This window comes from Oncorhynchus keta, chromosome 16 (assembly GCF_023373465.1).
Source record: "Oncorhynchus keta strain PuntledgeMale-10-30-2019 chromosome 16, Oket_V2, whole genome shotgun sequence".
NCBI lineage: Eukaryota > Metazoa > Chordata > Actinopteri > Salmoniformes > Salmonidae > Oncorhynchus > Oncorhynchus keta.
In genome coordinates this window covers 8,862,522-8,883,284 of record NC_068436.1, presented here as the reverse complement: position 1 = coordinate 8,883,284, position 20,763 = coordinate 8,862,522, and the positions used below count along the sequence as shown (strand labels likewise).

Sequence of the window (20,763 nt, the reverse complement as noted above, 5' to 3'; positions counted from 1 at the left end):
AACTTAAACATGAACTTACTCATAAAAACAGTAGCTATTTTCTGTATTCATTGGGTCTGTAGTCGTGGTTTTAAATGTTTTGAAAACCTCACAGTATCAACTTTGCTGTGCGTTCAACGTTTCTTTTTACAGTCTATGGCTCGAAGAAACTGTGCAAACACGCTGATCTGAGCTATCTGATTGGCCCGCGGTAAGCCTATAGGTGCACTTGTTTTCATCTACCTTCAGACACATGTAATGGTTCAAAATGGAAACACTTTGCCTTTCTGGCACAAGGGCTGCTGAATAAAGTGCACCTACTACCTACAGCGGAAAACAAATTTGAGAAAATATGCGCGCAAGGCTTTATCGTTGTATTTTTTACAGAAATGTTTGGTGATCCACATGGAATGCCTTGGAGAATGCCTTGGTGACCACTGCTTTACAGACTGTTTAGCTAAGGGAATTAAATGTAATCAGCTAGCTTTCTATTAGCTGGAAATATGGATGTAATCATTGTAAATTAAAAACACACGTCTCCAAATGAATTTGTAGATAACAGCCATGGGAGGGTGAAATTGCAGCTCCAGCTGTCAGTAAATGGAGAGTGTAGACTACCGGACAGGGCAGGTCATTTTGTGGCGAGGACATCATGAAAATATTCTCCAGTTCCAGTCCCTAGAGGAAAACTATGAGGACAGAGAGATAATAGCAACATAATATTCAGTAATGTCTAATTTTAGTATCATGAAGCCTGTGTCTTTGTGATGTTTTCTGTCCTCAGATATGGAAAGCTGTGAAAGCCTCTGTTTACAGATGAATGGAGAGGTCCCAATGAATGTCCCAAGAGACAAATGGTGCATTTCCATATCAGAGTTTTCTGTTTCCATCTACAAGGGCCGGCAACCGTCTCACTGGCCCATGGTTCCAGTGGACCTCCTCTCACTTTGGGCACAAGGCAAGCCACTGGTACTTTTCAGAAAACTGTGAACTTTAACACCTTCTCACAAAACAACTGTGTATACCATCAGGATTTTTCCACACAACATGTGTCAACCTATGTAGGCCTATCTAGAGTGCACTCGGAAAGTATTCAGACCCCTTGACTTTTTCCACATTTTGCTACGTTACAGCCTTGAATTGATTGAATTACATGTTTTCCTCATCAATCTACACACAATACCTAATAATGACAAAGTGAAAATCATTTTTTTTTTTGGCAAATTTATTTAAGTTTTCAGAAACTTTGCTATGCGACTCGAAATTGAGCTCAGGTGCATCCTTTTTCCATTGATCGCCATTGAGATGTTTCTACAACCTGAATGGAGTCCACCTGTGGTGAATTTAAATGATTGGACATGATTTGGAAAGGCACACACCTGTCTATATATAAGGTCCCACAGTTGACAGTGCATGTCAGAACAAAAACCAAACCATGAGGTCGAAGTTAATGTCTGTGGGCCTTTATGGTAGAGTGGCCAGACGGAAGCCACTCCTCAGTAAGAAAGCACATGACAACCCGCTCTGAGTTTGCCAAAAGGCACCTAAAGGACTGAGCATGAGAAACAAGATTCTCTGGTCTGACGAAACCAAGACTGAACTCTTTGGCCTGAATGCCAAGCATCACATCTGGAGAAAACATCCCCACAGCATGATGCTGCCACCACCATGATACTGCCACCGTTGGGATGGTGCCAGCATCACGCTGTGGGGATGTTTTTTAGTGGCAAGGACTGGAGACTAGTCAGGATAGAGGGAAAGATGGACAAAGCAAAGAATAAAAAGTTCCTTGATGAAAACCTGCTCCAGAGCGCTCAGGACCCCAGACTGGGGAGAATGTTCACCTTCCACCAGGACAATGACCCTATGCCAAGCTTGTAGTGTCATTCCAAAGAATACCGGAGGCTGTAATTGCTGCCAAAGGTGCTTTAACAAAGTACTGAGTAAAGGGTCTGAATACTTATGTAAATGTGATATTTCATTTATTTATTTATTGCAATAAAAATAAAAGTGTTTAAACTTGATTTAATTGTTGAACTATTATTTAAAATGGATTAATCACAGTCCTGCAATAAAGAGGGGAAGGGGTTATGTCTGTAATGTGTCTGTGTTGTATTCCCAAATGAACATTTCCTTCGTGTCTTGCTGTAAGATCTCCAGTCTGTTTTATTTGATTGTCACTCTGTCTCAGTATATCAGCTATCTGAAACCATTTAGCAGCTTATCATACGGCATGCATCACCAATGCAGCCACAGGTTTACAGTATGATGGTATGACTGGCCTTATGAGCATCTGAAGCAGAGAATATCTAAACTCACACATTGTTTACATGTTGAGCTATACGTTCTCAGTTTAAAATGATACCAGTAGACAATGTTTATGAGGCAAACCATATACCAGATTTTGTACATGCCATTTAAGTGCTGACATGTAAAATGGTTTAGTGCAAATCCAACTCTTGTAATTTAGGGTATGTTACAGTACATCGTCCGGAACCTGCTGGTTTTCTGTTCTACCTGATAATTAATTGCATTCACCTGGTGTCCCAGGTTTTAATCAGTCCCTGATTAGAAGGGAAGAATGAAAAAAACTTTTAAAATGTTTTGTCAATTGTGCTTGTGTTGTTGACATGTTTAGTCCTCATGCACTGTTGCTCTTACGGCATTAATCTGGTGAGCATCTTTGGAGGTCCGTCCAAGCAAGGCATTTGACAGGTTTGACGTGTTGCGTCGCGTCACTGGTTTACACGGGGTTTCTCACCCCTCTTTAGCTAATTCCTGCCATGGAACTTTGCCCGGCTTCCCATTTTGGGGAAACCTGGATAGCGACGAGGCTACTATGAGTACTATGCAAAAATGATAGTTGATATAATACTATGCAAATGTGCTAGTTGATTTGATTACTTGACACTCTTCAATGGTTTGATAATTCAAAGCCATGGTCGCACACTTAAGACAACATTTATCAAGACCTGGGCCCATATCCACAAAGAGTCTCAGAGTAGGACTGCCGATCTAGAATCTTTCCAAATAATCTTATTCATTATGATCTAAAAGGCAAAACTGATCCTAGACTACTCCTGCTCTGAGGATATGTACCAGTGGAGGACCATCCTCCCAAGTGAATTTCATAAAAATACATTTGAAACATTTACGAAGGTCTCCTTTTTAGATAAAACTATACCAAATAATTGATTAAAACACACTGTTTTGCAATGAAGGTCTACAGTAGCCTCAACAGCAATCTGTAGGGTAGCACCATAATGTAGCTGGGGGAGAGCTATAGTCCTCCTCTTGGTACATTGACTTCAATACAAAACTTAGGAAGCTCTTGGTTCTCACACCCTTCCATTGACTTACACAGTAATTATGACAACTTCTGGAGGACATCCTCCAACCTATCAGAGCTCTTGCAGCATGAACTGACATGTTATCTACCCATTCAAAGGATCAGAGAATCTAGAACTGAAAGCATAAGCTACTGCTAGCTAGCACTGCAGTGCATAAAATGTGGTGAGTAGTTGACTCAAAGAGAGCGAAAGACAATAGTTTAATGATTTGACAAATTAATTTCTTTAAAAATTAAGGAGAAGCAAGAGAGAGTCGTTTTCCACTTTTAGTTTCACTTACTTAGCAAATGCAGCTGCTATAGCAGATAGCTGACTATCTAACACAACACTGGAACTTTTCCAAGTCTAGGTAAGTTTTTGGTTTTATTAATCCATTGCCACCCGGGTCTCTGGTGTAACTACTAAACTGCTTACTGACTATACACAAACAAAGGGAAAGGGTGAGAGGAGAACGCATAGATGTGAGAAGGAATACAACGTGGCTGCTGTGAAAGTGAACAAAACAGGGATAAACATACCTGAATTTGTCCAATAGAAACTCTCATTTGCAATTGTTGGACTAATGATTACACCCAAGATCAGCTAGATGTGTCTGTCACCTCAATATTTTCTCTCAACCTGTGTGCGGCTACGTTGTAAACTTCAATTCATAGGCTAGGTTGAAACAACCTCATGATGGGTATAGGGGGAATTTTTGCATCACGTAGTAGCCTAAACCTATCAATGTTACATTGAACTGGGTGCTCATGAAAAAATATCATCCTCCCTCATCATCAAAACCACTGACCACCACTGATATGGACCTAATACCATAAAGACAGTTCACAGTGGGCTCACCTCAGTGAGACTGTGTGTGGTCCTGTGCTGCTCAGCTGGTTCCTCTGTTGGTTCAGGTGTAGTCTGGTTGTCCTCCATGACCATGGTCCACTCAGGGTTCCCCAGACCCTCCTCACACCCCTCCTCCTTCACCAGGAGCACCTCTGGACCCTCCTCCTCCTGAAAGAGACAGGTGATACAGATTATTACACAGACATACACTCCCTCAGGTACGTACAGACGTACCTACGTTTGAGTCCTATATTGTAGTTACAGAATTACTTTATTGTTCAGAAAGTATTCACACTCCATTACTTTTTCAACCGTTGTTGTTTTACAGCCTGAATTTGAAATTGATTAAATGTAGATTTGTTGTCACTGGCCTACACACAATACCCCATAATGTTAAAGTGGAATAATGTTTTTGGGAATGTTTACAGATTAATTAAAAATTAAAGGCTGAAATGTCTATTCAATCTATGTGTTATGGCAAGCCTCAATAAGTTCAGGAGTAACAATTTGCTTAACAAATCACAATATGTTGCATGGACCCACTCTGTCTGCAATAATGAATAATGAAGTTTGAATTACTACCTCATCTCTGTACACTGTACACATACAATTACTGTACACATACAATTATCTGTAAGGTCCCCCAGTCGAGCAGTGAATTTCAAACACAGATTCAACGACAAAGACCGAGGAGGTTTTCCAATGCCTCGCAAAGAAGAGCACCTATTGGTAGAGATTTAATATCTTTTTGAGCATGGCGAAGTTATTAATTACACTTTGGATGGTGTATCAATACATGCAGTTACTACAAAGATACAGGAGTTCTTCCTAACTCAGTTGCCGGAGAAGAAGGAAACAGCTCAGGATTGCACCATAGTGACTTTAAAAGAGTTACAAAGTTTAATGGCTGTGATAGGAGCAAACTTTGGATGGATCAACAATATTGTAGATACTCCACAATACTACGCTAATTAACAGAGTGAAAAGAAGGAAGACTGTACGGAATAAAAATAGCAATTAACTTTCTGTCCTGAGTACAAAGTGTTATGTTTTGGTCAAATCCAAAATAACACAGAGTATCACTCTCCATATTTTCAAGCATAGTGTTGCCTGCATCATGCTATGGGTATGCTTATAATTGTTAAGGACTGGGTAGTTTTTTTAGGATAAAAAAAATGTATTGAATGGAGTTAAGCACAACCCTAGTGGAAAACCTGGTTCAGTCTGCTTTCCACCAGACACTGGGAGATGAATTGACCTTTCAGCAGGACAATAACCTAAAACATAAGGCCAAATCTACACTGGAGTTGCTCACCAAGACAGTGAATGTTCCTGAGTGGCTGAGTTACAGCTTTGACATAAATCTACATCTATGGCAAGACCTGAAAATGGTTGTCTAGCACAGATCAACAACCAATTTGACACAGCTTGAAGAATTTTGAAAATAATAATTGGCAAATGTTGCAAAATCCAAGTGTGAAAAGCTCTAAGAGACTTACCCAGAAAGACTCACAGCTGTAACCGCTTCTACAAAGTATTGATAAGGGGTGTGAATACTTATGTAAATGAGATATTTCTGTGTTTAGTTTTCAATAAATTAGCAAACATTTATAAAAAAAACATTTCACTTTGTCATTATAGGATATTGTGTGTAGACGGGTGAGGGGAAAAAATCATTTAAACCCTTTTTCGAATTCAGGCTGTAACACAAAATGTGGAATATATCACGGGGTATGAATACTTTCTAAGGGCACTGTAAATATGATATTGTGGTTAAATATGAGTGTGCTATGATAAGTCATCAGACAAACCTGACTAAACTATTTTGATGTGTACAGTTGTGGCCAAAAGTTTTGAGAATGACACAAATATTGATTTCCAAAGTTTCCTGCTTCAGTGTCTTTAGATATTTTTGTCAGATGTTACTATGGAATACTGAAGTATAATTACAAGCATTTCATACGTGTCAAAGGCTTTTATTTACAATTACATGAAGTTGATGCAAAGAGTCAATATTTGCAAGACCTCTGCTATCCGCCCTGGCATGCTGTCAATTAACTTCTGGGCCACATCCTAACTGATGGCAATCCATTCTTGCATAATCAATGCTTGGAGTTTTGTCAGAATTTGTGGGTTTTTGTTTGTCCACCTGCCTCTTGAGGATTGACCAAAAGTTCTCAATGGGATTAAGGTCTGGGGAGTTTCCTGGCCATGGACCCAAAATATCAACGTTTCGTTCCCTGAGCCACTTAGTTATCCCTTTTGCCTTATGCTCCATCATGCTGGAAAAGGCATTGTTCGTCATCAAACTGTTCCTGGATGGTTGGGAGAAGTTGCTCTCAGAGGATGTGTTGGTACCATTCTTTATTAATGGCTGTGGTGTAAGGCAAAATTGTGAGTAAGCCCACTCCCTTGGATGAGAAGCAACCCCACACATGAATAGTCTCAGGATGCTTTACTGTTGGCATGACACAGGACTGATGGTAGTGCTCACCTTGTCTTCTCAGGACAAGCTTTTTTCCGGATGTCCCAAACAATTGGAAAGGGGATTCATCAGAGAAAATGACTTTACCCCAGTCCTCAGCAGTCCAATCCCTGTACCATTTTGCAGAATATCAGTCTGTCCCTGATGTATTTCCTGGAGAGAAATTGCTTCTTTGCTGCCCTTCTTGACACCAGGCCATCCTCCAAAAGTCTTCGCCTCACTGTGCGTGCAGATGCACTCACACCTGCCTGCCGCCATTCCTGAGCAAGCTCTGTACTGGTGGTGCCCCGATCCCACAGCTGAATCAACTTTAGGAGACGGTCCTGGCGCTTGCTGGACTTTCTTCGGCACCCTGAAGCATTCTTCACAACAATTGAACCGCTCTCCTTGAAGTTCTTGATTATCAGATAAATGGTTGATTTAGGTGCAATCTTACTGGCAGCAATATCCTTGCCTCTGAAGCCCTTATTGTGCAAAGCAATGATGACGGCACGTGTTTCCTTGCAGGTAACCATGGTTGACAGAGGAAGAACAATGATTCCAAGCACCACCCTCCTTTTGAAGCTTCCAGTCTGTTATTCGAACTCAATCAGCATGACAGAGTGATCTCCAGCCTTGTCTTTGTTAACACTCACACCTGTGTTAACGAGAGAATCACTGATATGATGTCAGCTGGTCCTTTTGTGACAGGGCTGAAATGCAGTGGAAATGGTTTTGGGGGATTCAGTTCATTTGCATGGCAAAGAGGGACTTTTCAGTTAAGTGTAATACATCTGATCACTCTTCATAACATTCTGGAGTATATGCAAATTGCCATCATACAAACTTAGGCAGCTGACTTTGTGAAAATGAATATTTGTGTCATTCTCCAAACATTTGGCCACGACTGTATAGTGGGTGTTTGTGTGTTGGTAACGTATTTATTTATATTTAAAATGTATATTGGTTATAAAGCACTGTTGTGTGTATGCAGAGTAGGGTGAGATCAGATGTATACTATAGAGAGTCTCAATGAAAGTCTTGGGACTTTTCATTCTATGTTGTGTTTATTAAACATAGTGTTAATCACACCATATGAAAACCTCACATACACGTCTCAACAACAACAAATCTCATTGTGAACTTGATAAACTGTATTAATTTTAAAAATAAAGTAGTTCAATGGAAGTAATGAAATAGGCATTTGTGAACATCATATAGCCTACACAGTACAAACACAATATGTAAGACACTCATGAGGCGTATATATGCCTTATATATCACACAATGTGTTGATGCAATGTTCTACCCAGGAAATTTCCACACTGAAATCTGTTTCAACACCGAAACTCTTGTTATTCCATGCATCTATGGGTCTTTTCAGCTGACAACAACAAAAATTAATCTTTGTCTTTAATGCAGGTTTTGATCTAAACATCAGAAGCTATTGAGTGGAATGGTTACTTTCTATATTACAGAGTGGGATGGTTTTTCTGCTGGTGTATCCTGAGGCATCTCCTCTCTGAAAAACTCTTCCCGCAATGCATACAGCCGAATGGCTTCTCTCCAGTGTGGACCTTCAGGTGCATCTTCAGCTGGTCCTGGCGAGAGAACCTCTTCTCACACTGTGGGCAGCTGTAGGGTTTCTCCCCTGTGTGGACTCTCTGATGCCTTTTCAGGTGGTGCTGGTGGGAGAACCTCTTCTCACACTGGGTACAGCTGAAGGGTTTCTCCCCTGTGTGAACCCTCTGGTGGATCTCCACATTCTGGAGGCAGCTGAAGCCTTTGTGACAGAACATGCAGAGGAACCGTTTCTCTTTACTATTGCCTGATGTTGCTCCCCCTCCGCGAGCCTGGGCTTTAGCCCTGTCATTTGAGTTCAATAGCTGATCAAAAAGGACACGGACGTGTGAATCGGAAGGCTCTATCGACGTGGACACTGGGTCGCGTTCTCTGAACGCGTGTAAAGGGGAGTGGGTTGCGACATTTAGATTTGTCTCTAAGCTTTCCCTGTAGTCAAAGAAGTCACTAGTGTTACCCTGCGAGTGTCCTTCTCCTAAGTGAGTTTCATCTGCATTCCATGACAGAGAAACGTCGCTCTCCACTTTCACAGTCACTTCATCTACGACCAGACCCCCCCCTTTCTTATCTAGGCACCCTTCAGAGTTTACACTACTACTGTACCTGTGCCAGTCACCTCTCATTGGATTAGTCGGTGTATCTAAGCCCAAAGGCATGTCACCAGGTATCATCTCTGTAGCGTATGAACAGGACGGATTATTGCCAGTCTGTGACACGTCACCTGAGTCCTGATGTGACAGAACAGTCCTCGGGCTTGGGTTACCATAAAGTATATACTCTGAGCGGGGAGCAGGAACACAGCTCAGTGATTCCAGCCCCGCTAAAGTCTCGGTGTCTGTCTCTGACTTGAGTTCGGCGTTCTGCGTTCCACTGACCTCCGTGATGCTGTGTCTGATCCTGGGCTGCGCTGGAGCGGTGGTGGGGTCCTCCGTGGCTACAGGGGGCGCCACTTCAGTTGCTGCTTCCACCTGGATGTTTCTGCTGTGACGTGGGTCCTCTCCTTCAGACCGCTCCTGCTTGACCCCAGGACCTGCAGCCTCTGCATCTGCAGACTGACACAAGAAGAGAGGAGGTTATTATCGGTACATGAGTTGAATACCCTATGAATGTCCCGCCTACTTCCTGGTCGAGTCCCGTACGGTTCTTGAAAGGCAATCAAGCTTATACTATCAAATTCATGAAAACGCGGTCATAAGACATATATACAATTAGATTTGTATATTTCATTTGCTCATACCCAATGTTTTTTATACAAATATTTGACGGTCAAGAAGTAAGACACATCGGCGAAAGTTAGAAAAGTCTAATTTAACGACAACTCAGCACCCTTGTTAGCATGGTTGCTCGAGTTTGAGGACGATAAAAACCTGTTAGTTACAACCAGTACTTTTTAACCCTATTCTCAACCGGCTGGTAGAGCATGTTTTGACAATGGATTTAGCTGGATTTGAATTAAATCTTCACTAGAACTTTATTGGTCCACTCCCCCAGCATCAATTTACATAATTTGTATAATTTTGGGTTGCTACAGTTCCGTACTGTGGCATTAACTTCGCCCACTCAGAGGGCTGTAAGAAAACAAAATATGAGTCACCAAAGATATGGGATTAGGGCAGGAATTACATTTGTGAGGGATTAATATTGTTCCATTCATGTTAGTAGAGACATTCAAGAGTAGGAATATGAAAATAAATAGTTAAAATGTAAAAAAGCTAACAAGCAAAACATTTTGTTTTGTGGTTGATATGTCAGTAAAAAGTACGGTGGACTGAGATTGGTATACATTATATTTTTATTAAAAATGTTGCTGAAAAATATGGTTGAATTGTTGACAACGCACTATAGTAGGCAACATGAATTGGTTAAACCACATTTCATGACCCATGGGGTCCATTAATCAATATTCTTACTTAAGGTCGCCTATAAAATAATGCCTATAATAGTAATTTAAAAAACTAGTTTGCCATACATTCTCAAAATGTATTCTGAACATGGTGGAAGAACCTGGATCATTATTAATTTAATAAAACCATTTTGAGGGACATTGCACTACCTGAAAACATTTTAATATATACTGAACAAAAATGTAAACGCAACATGTAAAGTGTTGGTCCCATGGTTCATGACCTGAAAAAAAAGATCCCAGAAATCTTTCATATGCACAAAAAGTTTATTTCTCTCAAATGTTTTATTACATCCCTGCTAGTGAGCATTTCTCCTTTGCCAAGATAATCCAGCCACCTAACAGGTGCGGCATATCAAGAAGCTGATTAAACTGCATGATCATTATACAGGTGCATCTTGTGCTGGAGACAATAAAGGGTGCTCTAAAAATGTGCAGTTTTGTCACACAACATAATATCAAAGATGTCTCAAGTTGAGGAAGGGTTCAATTGGCATGCTGACTGCAACAATGTCCAGCAGAGCTGTTGCCAGAGAATGTAATGTTAATTTCTCTACCATAAGCCGCCTCCAACGTCATTTTAGAGAATTTTGAAACCGGCCTCACAACTATAGACCACGTGTAACCACTGTGGTGGTTATTTCTTTATTATCAAATGAGGAGAGACAAATTTATCACACAAGTCAAAGTTATACTTAAACTAAATCTTTATTCACATATTAATAAGGAAAGCATGTCACACCACACACTAGTGAATGATGTGAGTGCTCTGCAATAACTATGGCTTGTCGACACAACACTCTTGACTGTTGCGTTGAGAGCCCCAACACAAAGTATACAAATACCTTTTATAGCAAAGATACACCCTCTTAGTCTACATGACAAACAACAGAAGTGTGGAATGGGTCACAAGGTTAGGATTCGTACAAAGGAAATTAATCATTCACAGCAGACAGTATCAGCTGTAAAGATTGTTTTCCACACAATGAAGAGTCATTATCCATACTCGTCATCTCCACCCTGGTACCTCCCAGTACACAAACGCCAACTCATGCTATGGAATGGGGTCATTAGGTCTTATCACCAAAGGCATCGTAAATCCAGTGTCAGCATTAAGCGCCAAAGGCCCAACTCTGTAGAACACACACAGATGAGTGTTCTAAGAACCCCTATTCTATTCCATAAAACAACCATTTGATGCAGTAACGGTATTATAACATAATATTGTAATTTTGCTCTCACACAACACCAGCCCAGGACCTACACATCCGGCTTCTTCACCTGCGGGATCGTCTGAGACCAGCAACCCAGACAGCTGATGAAACTGTGGGTTTGCACAACCAATTTCTGTACAAACTGTCAGAAACGGTCTCAGGGAAGCTCATCTGTGTGCTCTTCATCATCAGTAGGGTCTTGGCCTGACTGCAGTTCGGCGTTGTAACCGACTTCAGTGGGCAAATGCGTAACTTCGATGGCCACTGCCACGCTGGAAAAGAGTGCTCTTCACGGATGAATCCCGGTTTCAACTGTACCGGGCAGACGGCGTGTATGGCGTCGTCTGGGCTAGTGGTTTGCTGACGTCAATTTTGCTGACGACAATGAACACAATCGCATTTTATCAATGGCAATTTGACTGATTTCATTATATCAACAATAACTCAGTAAAATCTTTGAGACTATTGCAAGATGCGTTTATATTTTTGTTCAGTATATATATCTTATATGAGCACATTTTCATGAATTTGAAGATGCAAATTTGGAGCAAAGTCTTAGCCTACAAAACGAGGAACCTGGAAGTACCACTTTCATGGCGTATTGGAGGTCTCTCAAGCTCCCCATGGCAGATAAATAAAGAAGTAAATGTAAGCAAGCGAATAGCCGAGGGGAGCCTTTCTGAAATAGACGGGCCACATTTCATTAACTGTAATGGTGCCTGGAGAAGTGGGTACATTCTAATTTTGAAAAGAAAAATCCCAAAACGGCCCACCAGGGGATAGGCGCCCTGTGTGAAACATATGAAAAACAGTGACATTCAGTGAATTCGGAAAGTATTCAGACCCCTTGACTTTTTCCACGTTTTGTTACATTACAGCTTTATTCTGAAATGGTCCCCCCCCACCTCATCAACTTACGCAATAGCCTATAATGACAGCGCAATTTTTTTTTTTATGTTTGCAAATTTATAAAAAGAAAAACTTTAAATATAACATTTACATACAGTACCAATCAAACATTTGGACACACCTACTCATTCCAGGATTTTTCTTTATTTGTACTATTTTCTACATTGTGAAGACATCAAAACTATGAAATAACACATATGGTATCATGTAGTAACCAAAAAAGTGTTAAACACATAAAAATACATTTTATATTTGAGATTCTTCAAAGTAGCCACCCTTTGTCTTGATGACAGCTTTGCACACACTTGGCATTCTCTCAACCAGCTTCATGAGGTAGTCACCTGGAATGCATTGAAATTAACAGGTGTGCTTTGTTAAAAGTTAATTTGTGGAATTTCTTCCCTTTTTAATGAGTTTGAGCCAAAGTAGGGGTGGTATACAGAAGATTGCCCTATTTGGTAAAAGACCAAATCCATATTATGGCAAGAACAGCTCAAATAAGTAAAGAGAAATGACAGTTAATATATTAAGTTCAGTCAATACGGAACATTTCAAGAACTTTAAAAGTTTCTTCAAGGGCAGTCGCAAAAAAAAAAAAAAAGGATCTCATGAGGACTGAGACAGGAAAGGAAGACCCAGAGTTACCTCTGCCGCAGAGGGTAAGTTCATTAGAGTTAACTGCACCTCAGATTGCAACCCAAATAAATGCTGCAAAGAAACCACTCCTAAAGGAAACTAAGAATAGACTTGCTTGGGCCAAGAAACACGAGAAATGGACATTAGACTGGTGGAAATCAGTCCATTGGTCTAATGAGTCCAAACTTGAGATTTTTGGTTCCAACCGCCGTGTCTTTGTGAGACGCAGAGTAGGTGAACAGATGATCTCCACATGTGTTGCTTCCCACGGTGAAGCATGGAGGAGGAGGTGTGATGCTGCTTTGCTGGTGACACTGTCTGTGATTTATTTAGAATTCAAGGCAGACTTAACCAGCATGGCTACCACAGAATTCTGCAGCAATATGCAATCCCATCTGGTTTGTGCTTAGTGGGACTATAATTTGTTTTTCAACAGGACATTGACCCAACACACTTCCAGGATGTGTAAGGGCTATTTGAGTGATGAGTGCTGCATAAGTTACCTAGCCTACACAATCACCTGACCTCAACCAAATTGAGATGGTTTGGAATGAGTTGGACTGCAGAGTGAAGGAAAAGCAGCCAACAAGTGCTCAGCATATGTGGCAACTCCTTCAAGACTGTTGGAAAAGCATTCCCGGTGAAGCTGGTTGAGAGAATGCCAAGTTTGGGCAAAGCTGTCATCAAGGCAAATGGTTGCTACTTTGAAGAATGTGTTTAACACTTTTTTGGTAACTACAGGATTCTATGTGTGTTATTTCATAGTTTTGATGTCTTCACTAATAATCTACAATGTAGAAAATAGTACAAATAATGAAAAACACTTGAATGAGTAGGTGTGTCCAAACTTTTGACTGGTACTGTAAGTATTCAAACCCTTTATTCAGTACTTTGTTGAAGAACCTTTAGCAGCGATTAGAGCCTATAGTCTTCTTGGGTATGACACTACAAGCTTGGCACACCTGTAATTGGGGAGTTCCTCCCATTCTTCTCTGCAGATCTTCTCAAGCTCTGTCAGGTTGGATGATGAGCATCGCTGCACAGCTATTTTCAGGTCTCTCAAGAGATTTTAGATCGGGTTCAGGACATTCAGAGACTTGTCCCGAAGCCACTCCTGCAGTCTTGGCTGTGTGCTTAGGGTTGTTGTATTGTTAGAAGATGAACCTTTGCCCTAGTCTGAGGTCCAGAGCAGGTTTTCATCAAGGATCTCTCTGTACTTTGCTCTGTCATCTTTCCCTCGATCATGACGAGTATCCCAGTCCCTGCCTCTGAAAAACATCCCCACAGCATGATGCTGCCTCCACCATGCTTCACCGTATCAAAGGTGCCAGGTTTCCCTGCAGATGTGACACTTGGCATTCAGGCCAAAGAGTTCAGTCTTGGTTTCATCAGACCAGAGAATCTTCTTTCTCACGGTTTGAGAGTCCTTTAGGTGCCTTTTGGCAAACTCCAAGCGGGCTGTCATGTGCCTTTTACTGAGGAGTGGCTTCCGTCTGGCCACTCTACCATAAAGGACTGATTGGTGGAGTGCTGCAGAGATGGTTGTCTTTCTGGAAGGTTCTCCCATCTCCACAGAGGAACTCAGGAGCTCTGACAGAGTGAACATTGGGTTCTTGGTCACGTCCCTGACCAAGGCATTTCTCCCCCAATTTCTCAGTTTGGCCGGATGGCCAGATCTAGGAAGTCTTGGTGGTTCCAAACTTCTTCCATTTAATGATAGAGGCCACTGTGTTCTTGGGGACCCTCAATGAAACAGACATTTTTTGGTACTGTTCCCCAGATCCGTGCCTCGACACAATCCTGTCAGAGCACTACGTACAATTCCTTCGACCTCATGTCTTGGTTTTTGCTCTAACATGTTCTATCAACTGTGGGACCTTATATAGACAGGTGTGTGCCTTTCCAAATAATGTCTAATCAATTGAATTTACCACAGGTGGACCCCAATCAAGTTGTAGATACATTTCAAGGATGATCAATGGAAACAGGATGCACCTGAGCTCAATTTCGAGTCTGATAGCAAAGGGTCTGAATACTTTTGTAAATAAGGTATGTTTTTTATATTTAATACATTTGCAAAAATGTCTAAAAACCTGTTTTCGCTTTGTCATTATGGGGTATTGTATGTGGTATTATTTAATCCATTTTAGAATAAGGCTGTAACGTAACAAAATGTGGAAAGGCAAGGGGTCTGAATATTTTCCAAATGTACTGTACACTCTGAATGACCTAAAATGATATACAGTGGCTTGCGAAAGTGTTCACCCCCCTTGACATTTTTCCTATTTTGTTGCCTTACAACCTGGAATAAAATTAGATTTTTTGGGGTGTTCGTATTGTTTGATTTACACAACATGCCTACCACTTTGAAGATGCAACATTTTTTAAAAATGTAAAACAAACAAGAAAAAATACAAACAAAAACAGAAACCTTGAGTGTGCATAACTCCCCCCCCCCGCCCCAAAGTAAATACTTTGTAGAGCCACCCTTTGCAGCAACTACAGCTGCAAGTCTCTTGGGGTATGTCTCTATAAGCTTGGCACATCTAGCCACTGGGATTTCTGCCCATTCTTCAAGGCAAAACTACTCCAGCTCCTTCAAGTTGGATGGGTTCTGCTGGTGTACAGCAATCTTTAAGTCATACCACAGATTCTCAATTGGATTGAGGTCTGGGTTTCATTCCAAGGCATTTAAATGTTTCCCCTTAAATCACACGAGTGTTGCTTTAGCAGTATGCTTACGGTCATTGTCCTGCAGGAAGGTGAACCTTCATCCCAGTCTCATATCTCTGGAAGACTAACAGGTTTCCCTCAAGAATTTCCCTGTATTTAGTGCACGCCAACATTCCTTCAATTCTGACCAGTTTCCCAGTCCCTGCCGATGATCTCGGGGTGATGAGAAGTGTTGGGTTTGCGCCAGACATAGCGTTTTCCTTGATGGCCAAAAAGCTACATTTTAGTCTCATCTAACCAGAGTACCATCTTCCATATGTTTGGGGAGTCTCCCACATGCCTTTTGGCAAACACCAAACGTGTTTGCTTGCAATGTCTTTTTCTGGCCACTCTTCCCTAAAGCCCAGTTCTGTGGAGTGAACGGGTTAAAGTGGTCCTATGGACAGATACTCCAATCTCCGCTGTGGAGCTTTGCAGCTCCTTCAGGGTTATCTTTGGTCTCTTTGTTGCCTCTCTGATTAATGCCCTCCTTGCCAGGTCCGTGAGTTTTGGTGGGCGGCCCTCTCTTGTGGTGCCATATTCATTCCATTTTTTAATAATGGATTTAATGGTGCTCCGCGGGATGTTCAAAGTATCAGATATTTTTTTAACCCAACCCTGATCTGTACTTCTCCACAACTTTGACCCTGACCTGTTTGGAAAGCTCCTTGGTCCTAGTGGTGCCACTGTTTGGTCCACCTGTATGCAATCTAACTAATTATCTGACTTCTGAAGGTAATTGGTTGCATTAGATCTTATTTAGGGGCTTAATAGCAAAGGGGTGAATACATATTCACACACCACTTCTCAGTATTTTTTACTTTTATTTTTTGAAACAAGTCATTTTTTTCATTTCACTTCACCAATTTGTCCATTATATGAAATCCAAATAAAAATACATTTAAATAGCTGATTATAATGCAACAAAATAGGAAAAAAATCCAAGGGGGGTGAATACTTTTGCAAGGCACTGTATAACATATTGGTCTTTCACAGACAGGCTAACCCAAGCTGTACTGTGCAAGTAGGCTAAACTGAGTCATACATTCACAGGTTTCAGACTTTAATTATTATTATTATTATTATGTTTTTTTAAGGCTTTTGCTATCAAGGTCACAAGTTTTTAATGAAAAAACAACAAATTGAATGCCACATCAGGAGACATCAGGAGACCATTTTTTAGGTCTGGAAGAAAGAAAAACATTTTTTTTAGCGTAGTTCCGGTCTACTTCCGGGTTGGAGCGAGCGGTCGCATTCGCACTTCGGTCCGCAGGTAGTATTACTTTTCATTACTTTTCATTACATTTCATTATAGTACAACGGTTTGATTTGTCTAATCTTAGCAATTTCTTCTTAGCTAGCTACATAGCCGTCTTTGTATCAAAGATAATTGCGTAATTATCGTATTTCGTCGTCCTAACGTAGTCTACTGCAGCTAGCCACATAGCTAACGCCCACCGTCTATCGTATAGCAGCACCGTAGAAACTATTACACTCAACTGAACGACTTGATTAGTGTAGTGTTAGCTAGCTACATAGTGTTAGCTAGCTACATAGTTGTCTTTGCTGTCTTCGTATCCAAGATAATTGTGTAGTTTAGAGTGTGTAGTCTTAGAGTGATTATCTTAATTTACCGAGGTTAGCTAGCCAGCTATTTGTCGTCCTTAACGTAGGAGACACTGCTAGCTAGCTAACAGCTAACAGCTAGCTAACAACAACCCGGTCGCATTCCGCTTCGCTCCACAGGTAGTATCACATTTTCATTTCATTACAGCACAACGGTTTGATTTGCTTGATCGTAGCTAGCTACATAGCTAGCTACATAGCCGTCCTTGTATCAAAGATAATTGTGTAGTCTAGAGCGATTTTCTAGGTTAGCTAGCCAGCTATTGTCGTTCTTTTAACGCAACGTAACGTAATCAACACTGCTAGCTAGCCAGCTAGCCCCCGAATAGTAGCACTGTAGAAACTATTACACTCAACGGAACGACTTGATTAGTGTAGTGTCAACAACGCAGCCACTGCCAGCTAGCCTACTTCAGCAGTACTGTATCATTTTAATCATTTTAGTCAATAAGATTCTTGCTACGTAAGCTTAACTTTCTGAACATTCGAGACGTGTAGTCCACTTGCCGTACCAATCTCCTTGCATTAGCGTAGCCTCTTCTGTAGCCTGTCAACTATGTGTCCGTCTATCCCTGTTCTCTCCTCTCTGCACAGACCATACAAACGCTCCACACCGCGTGGCCGCGGCCACCCTAATCTGGTGGTCCCAGCGCGCACGACCCACGTGGAGTTCCAGGTCTCCGGTAGCCTCTGGAACTGCCGATCTGCGGCCAACAAGGCAGAGTTCATCTCAGCCTATGCCTCCCTCCAGTCCCTCGACTTCTTGGCACTGACGGAAACATGGATCACCACAGATAACACTGCTACTCCTACTGCTCTCTCCTCGTCCGCCCACGTGTTCTCGCACACCCCGAGAGCTTCTGGTCAGCGGGGTGGTGGCACCGGGATCCTCATCTCTCCCAAGTGGTCATTCTCTTTCTCCCCTTACCCATCTGTCTATCGCCTCCTTTGAATTCCATGCTGTCACAGTTACCAGCCCTTTCAAGCTTAACATCCTTATCATTTATCGCCCTCCAGGTTCCCTCGGAGAGTTCATCAATGAGCTTGATGCCTTGATAAGCTCCTTTCCTGAGGACGGCTCACCTCTCACAGTTCTGGGCGACTTTAACCTCCCCACGTCTACCTTTGACTCATTCCTCTCTGCCTCCTTCTTTCCACTCCTCTCCTCTTTTGACCTCACCCTCTCACCTTCCCCCTACTCACAAGGCAGGCAATACGCTCGACCTCATCTTTACTAGATGCTGTTCTTCCACTAACCCCATTGCAACTCCCTCCAAGTCTCCGAGCACTACCTTGTATCCTTTTCCCTCTCGCTCTCATCCAACACTTCCCACACTGCCCCTACTCGGATGGTATCGCGCCGTCCCAACCTTCGCTCTCTCTCCCCGCTACTCTCTCCTCTTCCATCCTATCATCTCTTTCCTCTGCTCAAACCTTCTCCAACCTATCTCCTGATTCTGCCTCCTCAACCCTCCTCTCCTCCCTTTCTGCATCCTTTGACTCTCTATGTCCCCTATCCTCCAGGCCGGCTCGGTCCTCCCTTCCCGCTCCGTGGCTCGATGACTCATTGCGAGCTCACAGAACAGGGCTCCGGGCAGCCGAGCGGAAATGGAGGAAAACTCGCCTCCCTGCGGACCTGGCATCCTTTCACTCCCTCCTCTCTACATTTTCCTCCTCTGTCTCTGCTGCTAAAGCCACTTTCTACGACTCTAAATTCCAAGCATCTGCCTCTAACCCTAGGAAGCTCTTTGCCACCTTCTCCTACCTCCTGAATCCTCCTCCCCCCCCTCCTCCCTCTCTGCAGATGACTTCGTCAACCATTTTGAAAAGAAGGTCGACGACATCCGATCCTCGTTTGCTAAGTCAAACGACACCGCTGGTTCTGCTCACACTGCCCTACCCTGTGCTCTGACCTCTTTCTCCCCTCTCTCTCCAAATGAAATCTCGCGTCTCGTGACGGCCGGCCGCCCAACAACCTGCCCGCTTGACCCTATCCCCTCCTCTCTTCTCTAGACCATTTCCGGAGACCTCCTCCCTTACCTCACCTCGCTCATCAACTCATCCCTGACCGCTGGCTACGTCCCTTCCGTCCTCAAGAGAGCGAGAGTTGCACCCCTTCTGAAAAAACCTACACTCGATCCCTCCGATGTCAACAACTACAGACCAGTATCCCTTCTTTCTTTTCTCTCCAAAACTCTTGAACGTGCCGTCCTTGGCCAGCTCTACCGCTATCTCTCTCAGAATGACCTTCTTGATCCAAATCAGTCAGGTTTCAAGACTAGTCATTCAACTGAGACTGCTCTTCTCTGCATCACGGAGGCGCTCCGCACTGCTAAAGCTAACTCTCTCTCCTCTGCTCTCATCCTTCTAGACCTATCGGCTGCCTTCGATACTGTGAACCATCAGATCCTCCTCTCCACCCTCTCCGAGTTGGGCATCTCCGGAGCGGCCCACGCTTGGATTGCGTCCTACCTGACAGGTCGCACCTACCAGGTGGCGTGGCGAGAATCTGTCTCCTCACCACGCGCTCTCACCACTGGTGTCCCCCAGGGCTCTGTTCTAGGCCCTCTCCTATTCTCGCTATACACCAAGTCACTTGGCTCTGTCATAACCTCACATGGTCTCTCCTATCATTGCTATGCAGACGACACACAATTAATCTTCTCCTTTCCCCCTTCTGATGACCAGGTGGCGAATCGCATCTCTGCATGTCTGGCAGACATATCAGTGTGGATGACGGATCACCACCTCAAGCTGAACCTCGGCAAGACGGAGCTGCTCTTCCTGCCGGGGAAGGACTGCCCGTTCCATGATCTCGCCATCACGGTTGACAACTCCATTGTGTCCTCCTCCCAGAGCGCTAAGAACCTTGGCGTGATCCTGGACAACACCCTGTCGTTCTCAACTAACATCAAGGCGGTGGCCCGTTCCTGTAGGTTCATGCTCTCCAACATCCGCAGAGTACGACACTGCCTCACACAGGAAGCGGCGCAGGTCCTAATCCAGGCACTTGTCATCTCCCGTCTGGATTACTGCAACTCGCTGTTGGCTGGGCTCCCTGCCTGTGCCATTAAACCCCTACAACTCATCCAGAACGCCGCAGCCCGTCTGGTGTTCAACCTTCCCAAGTTCTCTCACGTCACCCCGCTCCTCCGCTCTCTCCACTGGCTTCCAGTTGAAGCTTGCATCCGCTACAAGACCATGGTGCTTGCCTACGGAGCTGTGAGGGGAACGGCACCTCAGTACCTCCAGGCTCTGATCAGGCCATACACCCAAACAAGGGCACTGCGTTCATCCACCTCTGGCCTGCTCGCCTCCCTACCACTGAGGAAGTACAGTTCCCGCTCAGCCCAGTCAAAACTGTTCGCTGCTCTGGCCCCCCAATGGTGGAACAAACTCCCTCACGACGCCAGGACAGCGGAGTCAATCACCACCTTCCGGAGACACCTGAAACCCCACCTCTTTAAGGAATACCTAGGATAGGATAAGTAATCCTTCTCACTCCCCCCTAAAAGATTTAGATGCACTATTGTAAAGTGGCTGTTCCACTGGATGTCATAA

At 43.1% G+C, this 20,763-nt stretch overlaps 2 protein-coding genes across 5 annotated transcripts in view; both read right to left on the bottom strand.

The window, feature by feature from the left end:
• LOC118395619 (zinc finger and SCAN domain-containing protein 12-like) overlaps window positions 1-20,763 on the bottom strand; it is a 142,118-nt gene that overhangs the window by 16,643 nt on the left and 104,712 nt on the right. The gene's annotated exons all lie outside the window — the stretch shown is intronic.
• LOC118395644 (uncharacterized) overlaps window positions 1-20,763 on the bottom strand; it is an 82,491-nt gene that overhangs the window by 9,148 nt on the left and 52,580 nt on the right. For 2 of the 4 annotated variants that reach the window (XM_052465106.1, XM_052465109.1), the window contains exons 3-4: window positions 9,078-9,254; window positions 4,167-4,325 (exon numbers count right to left, since the gene is read on the bottom strand). In XM_052465106.1, the coding sequence (XP_052321066.1) occupies window positions 4,167-4,325; window positions 9,078-9,254 (336 nt within the window). The remainder of the gene's footprint in view (window positions 1-4,166; window positions 4,326-9,077; window positions 9,255-20,763) is intronic. The other 2 variants (XM_052465108.1, XM_052465107.1) reach the window with 1 other exon arrangement.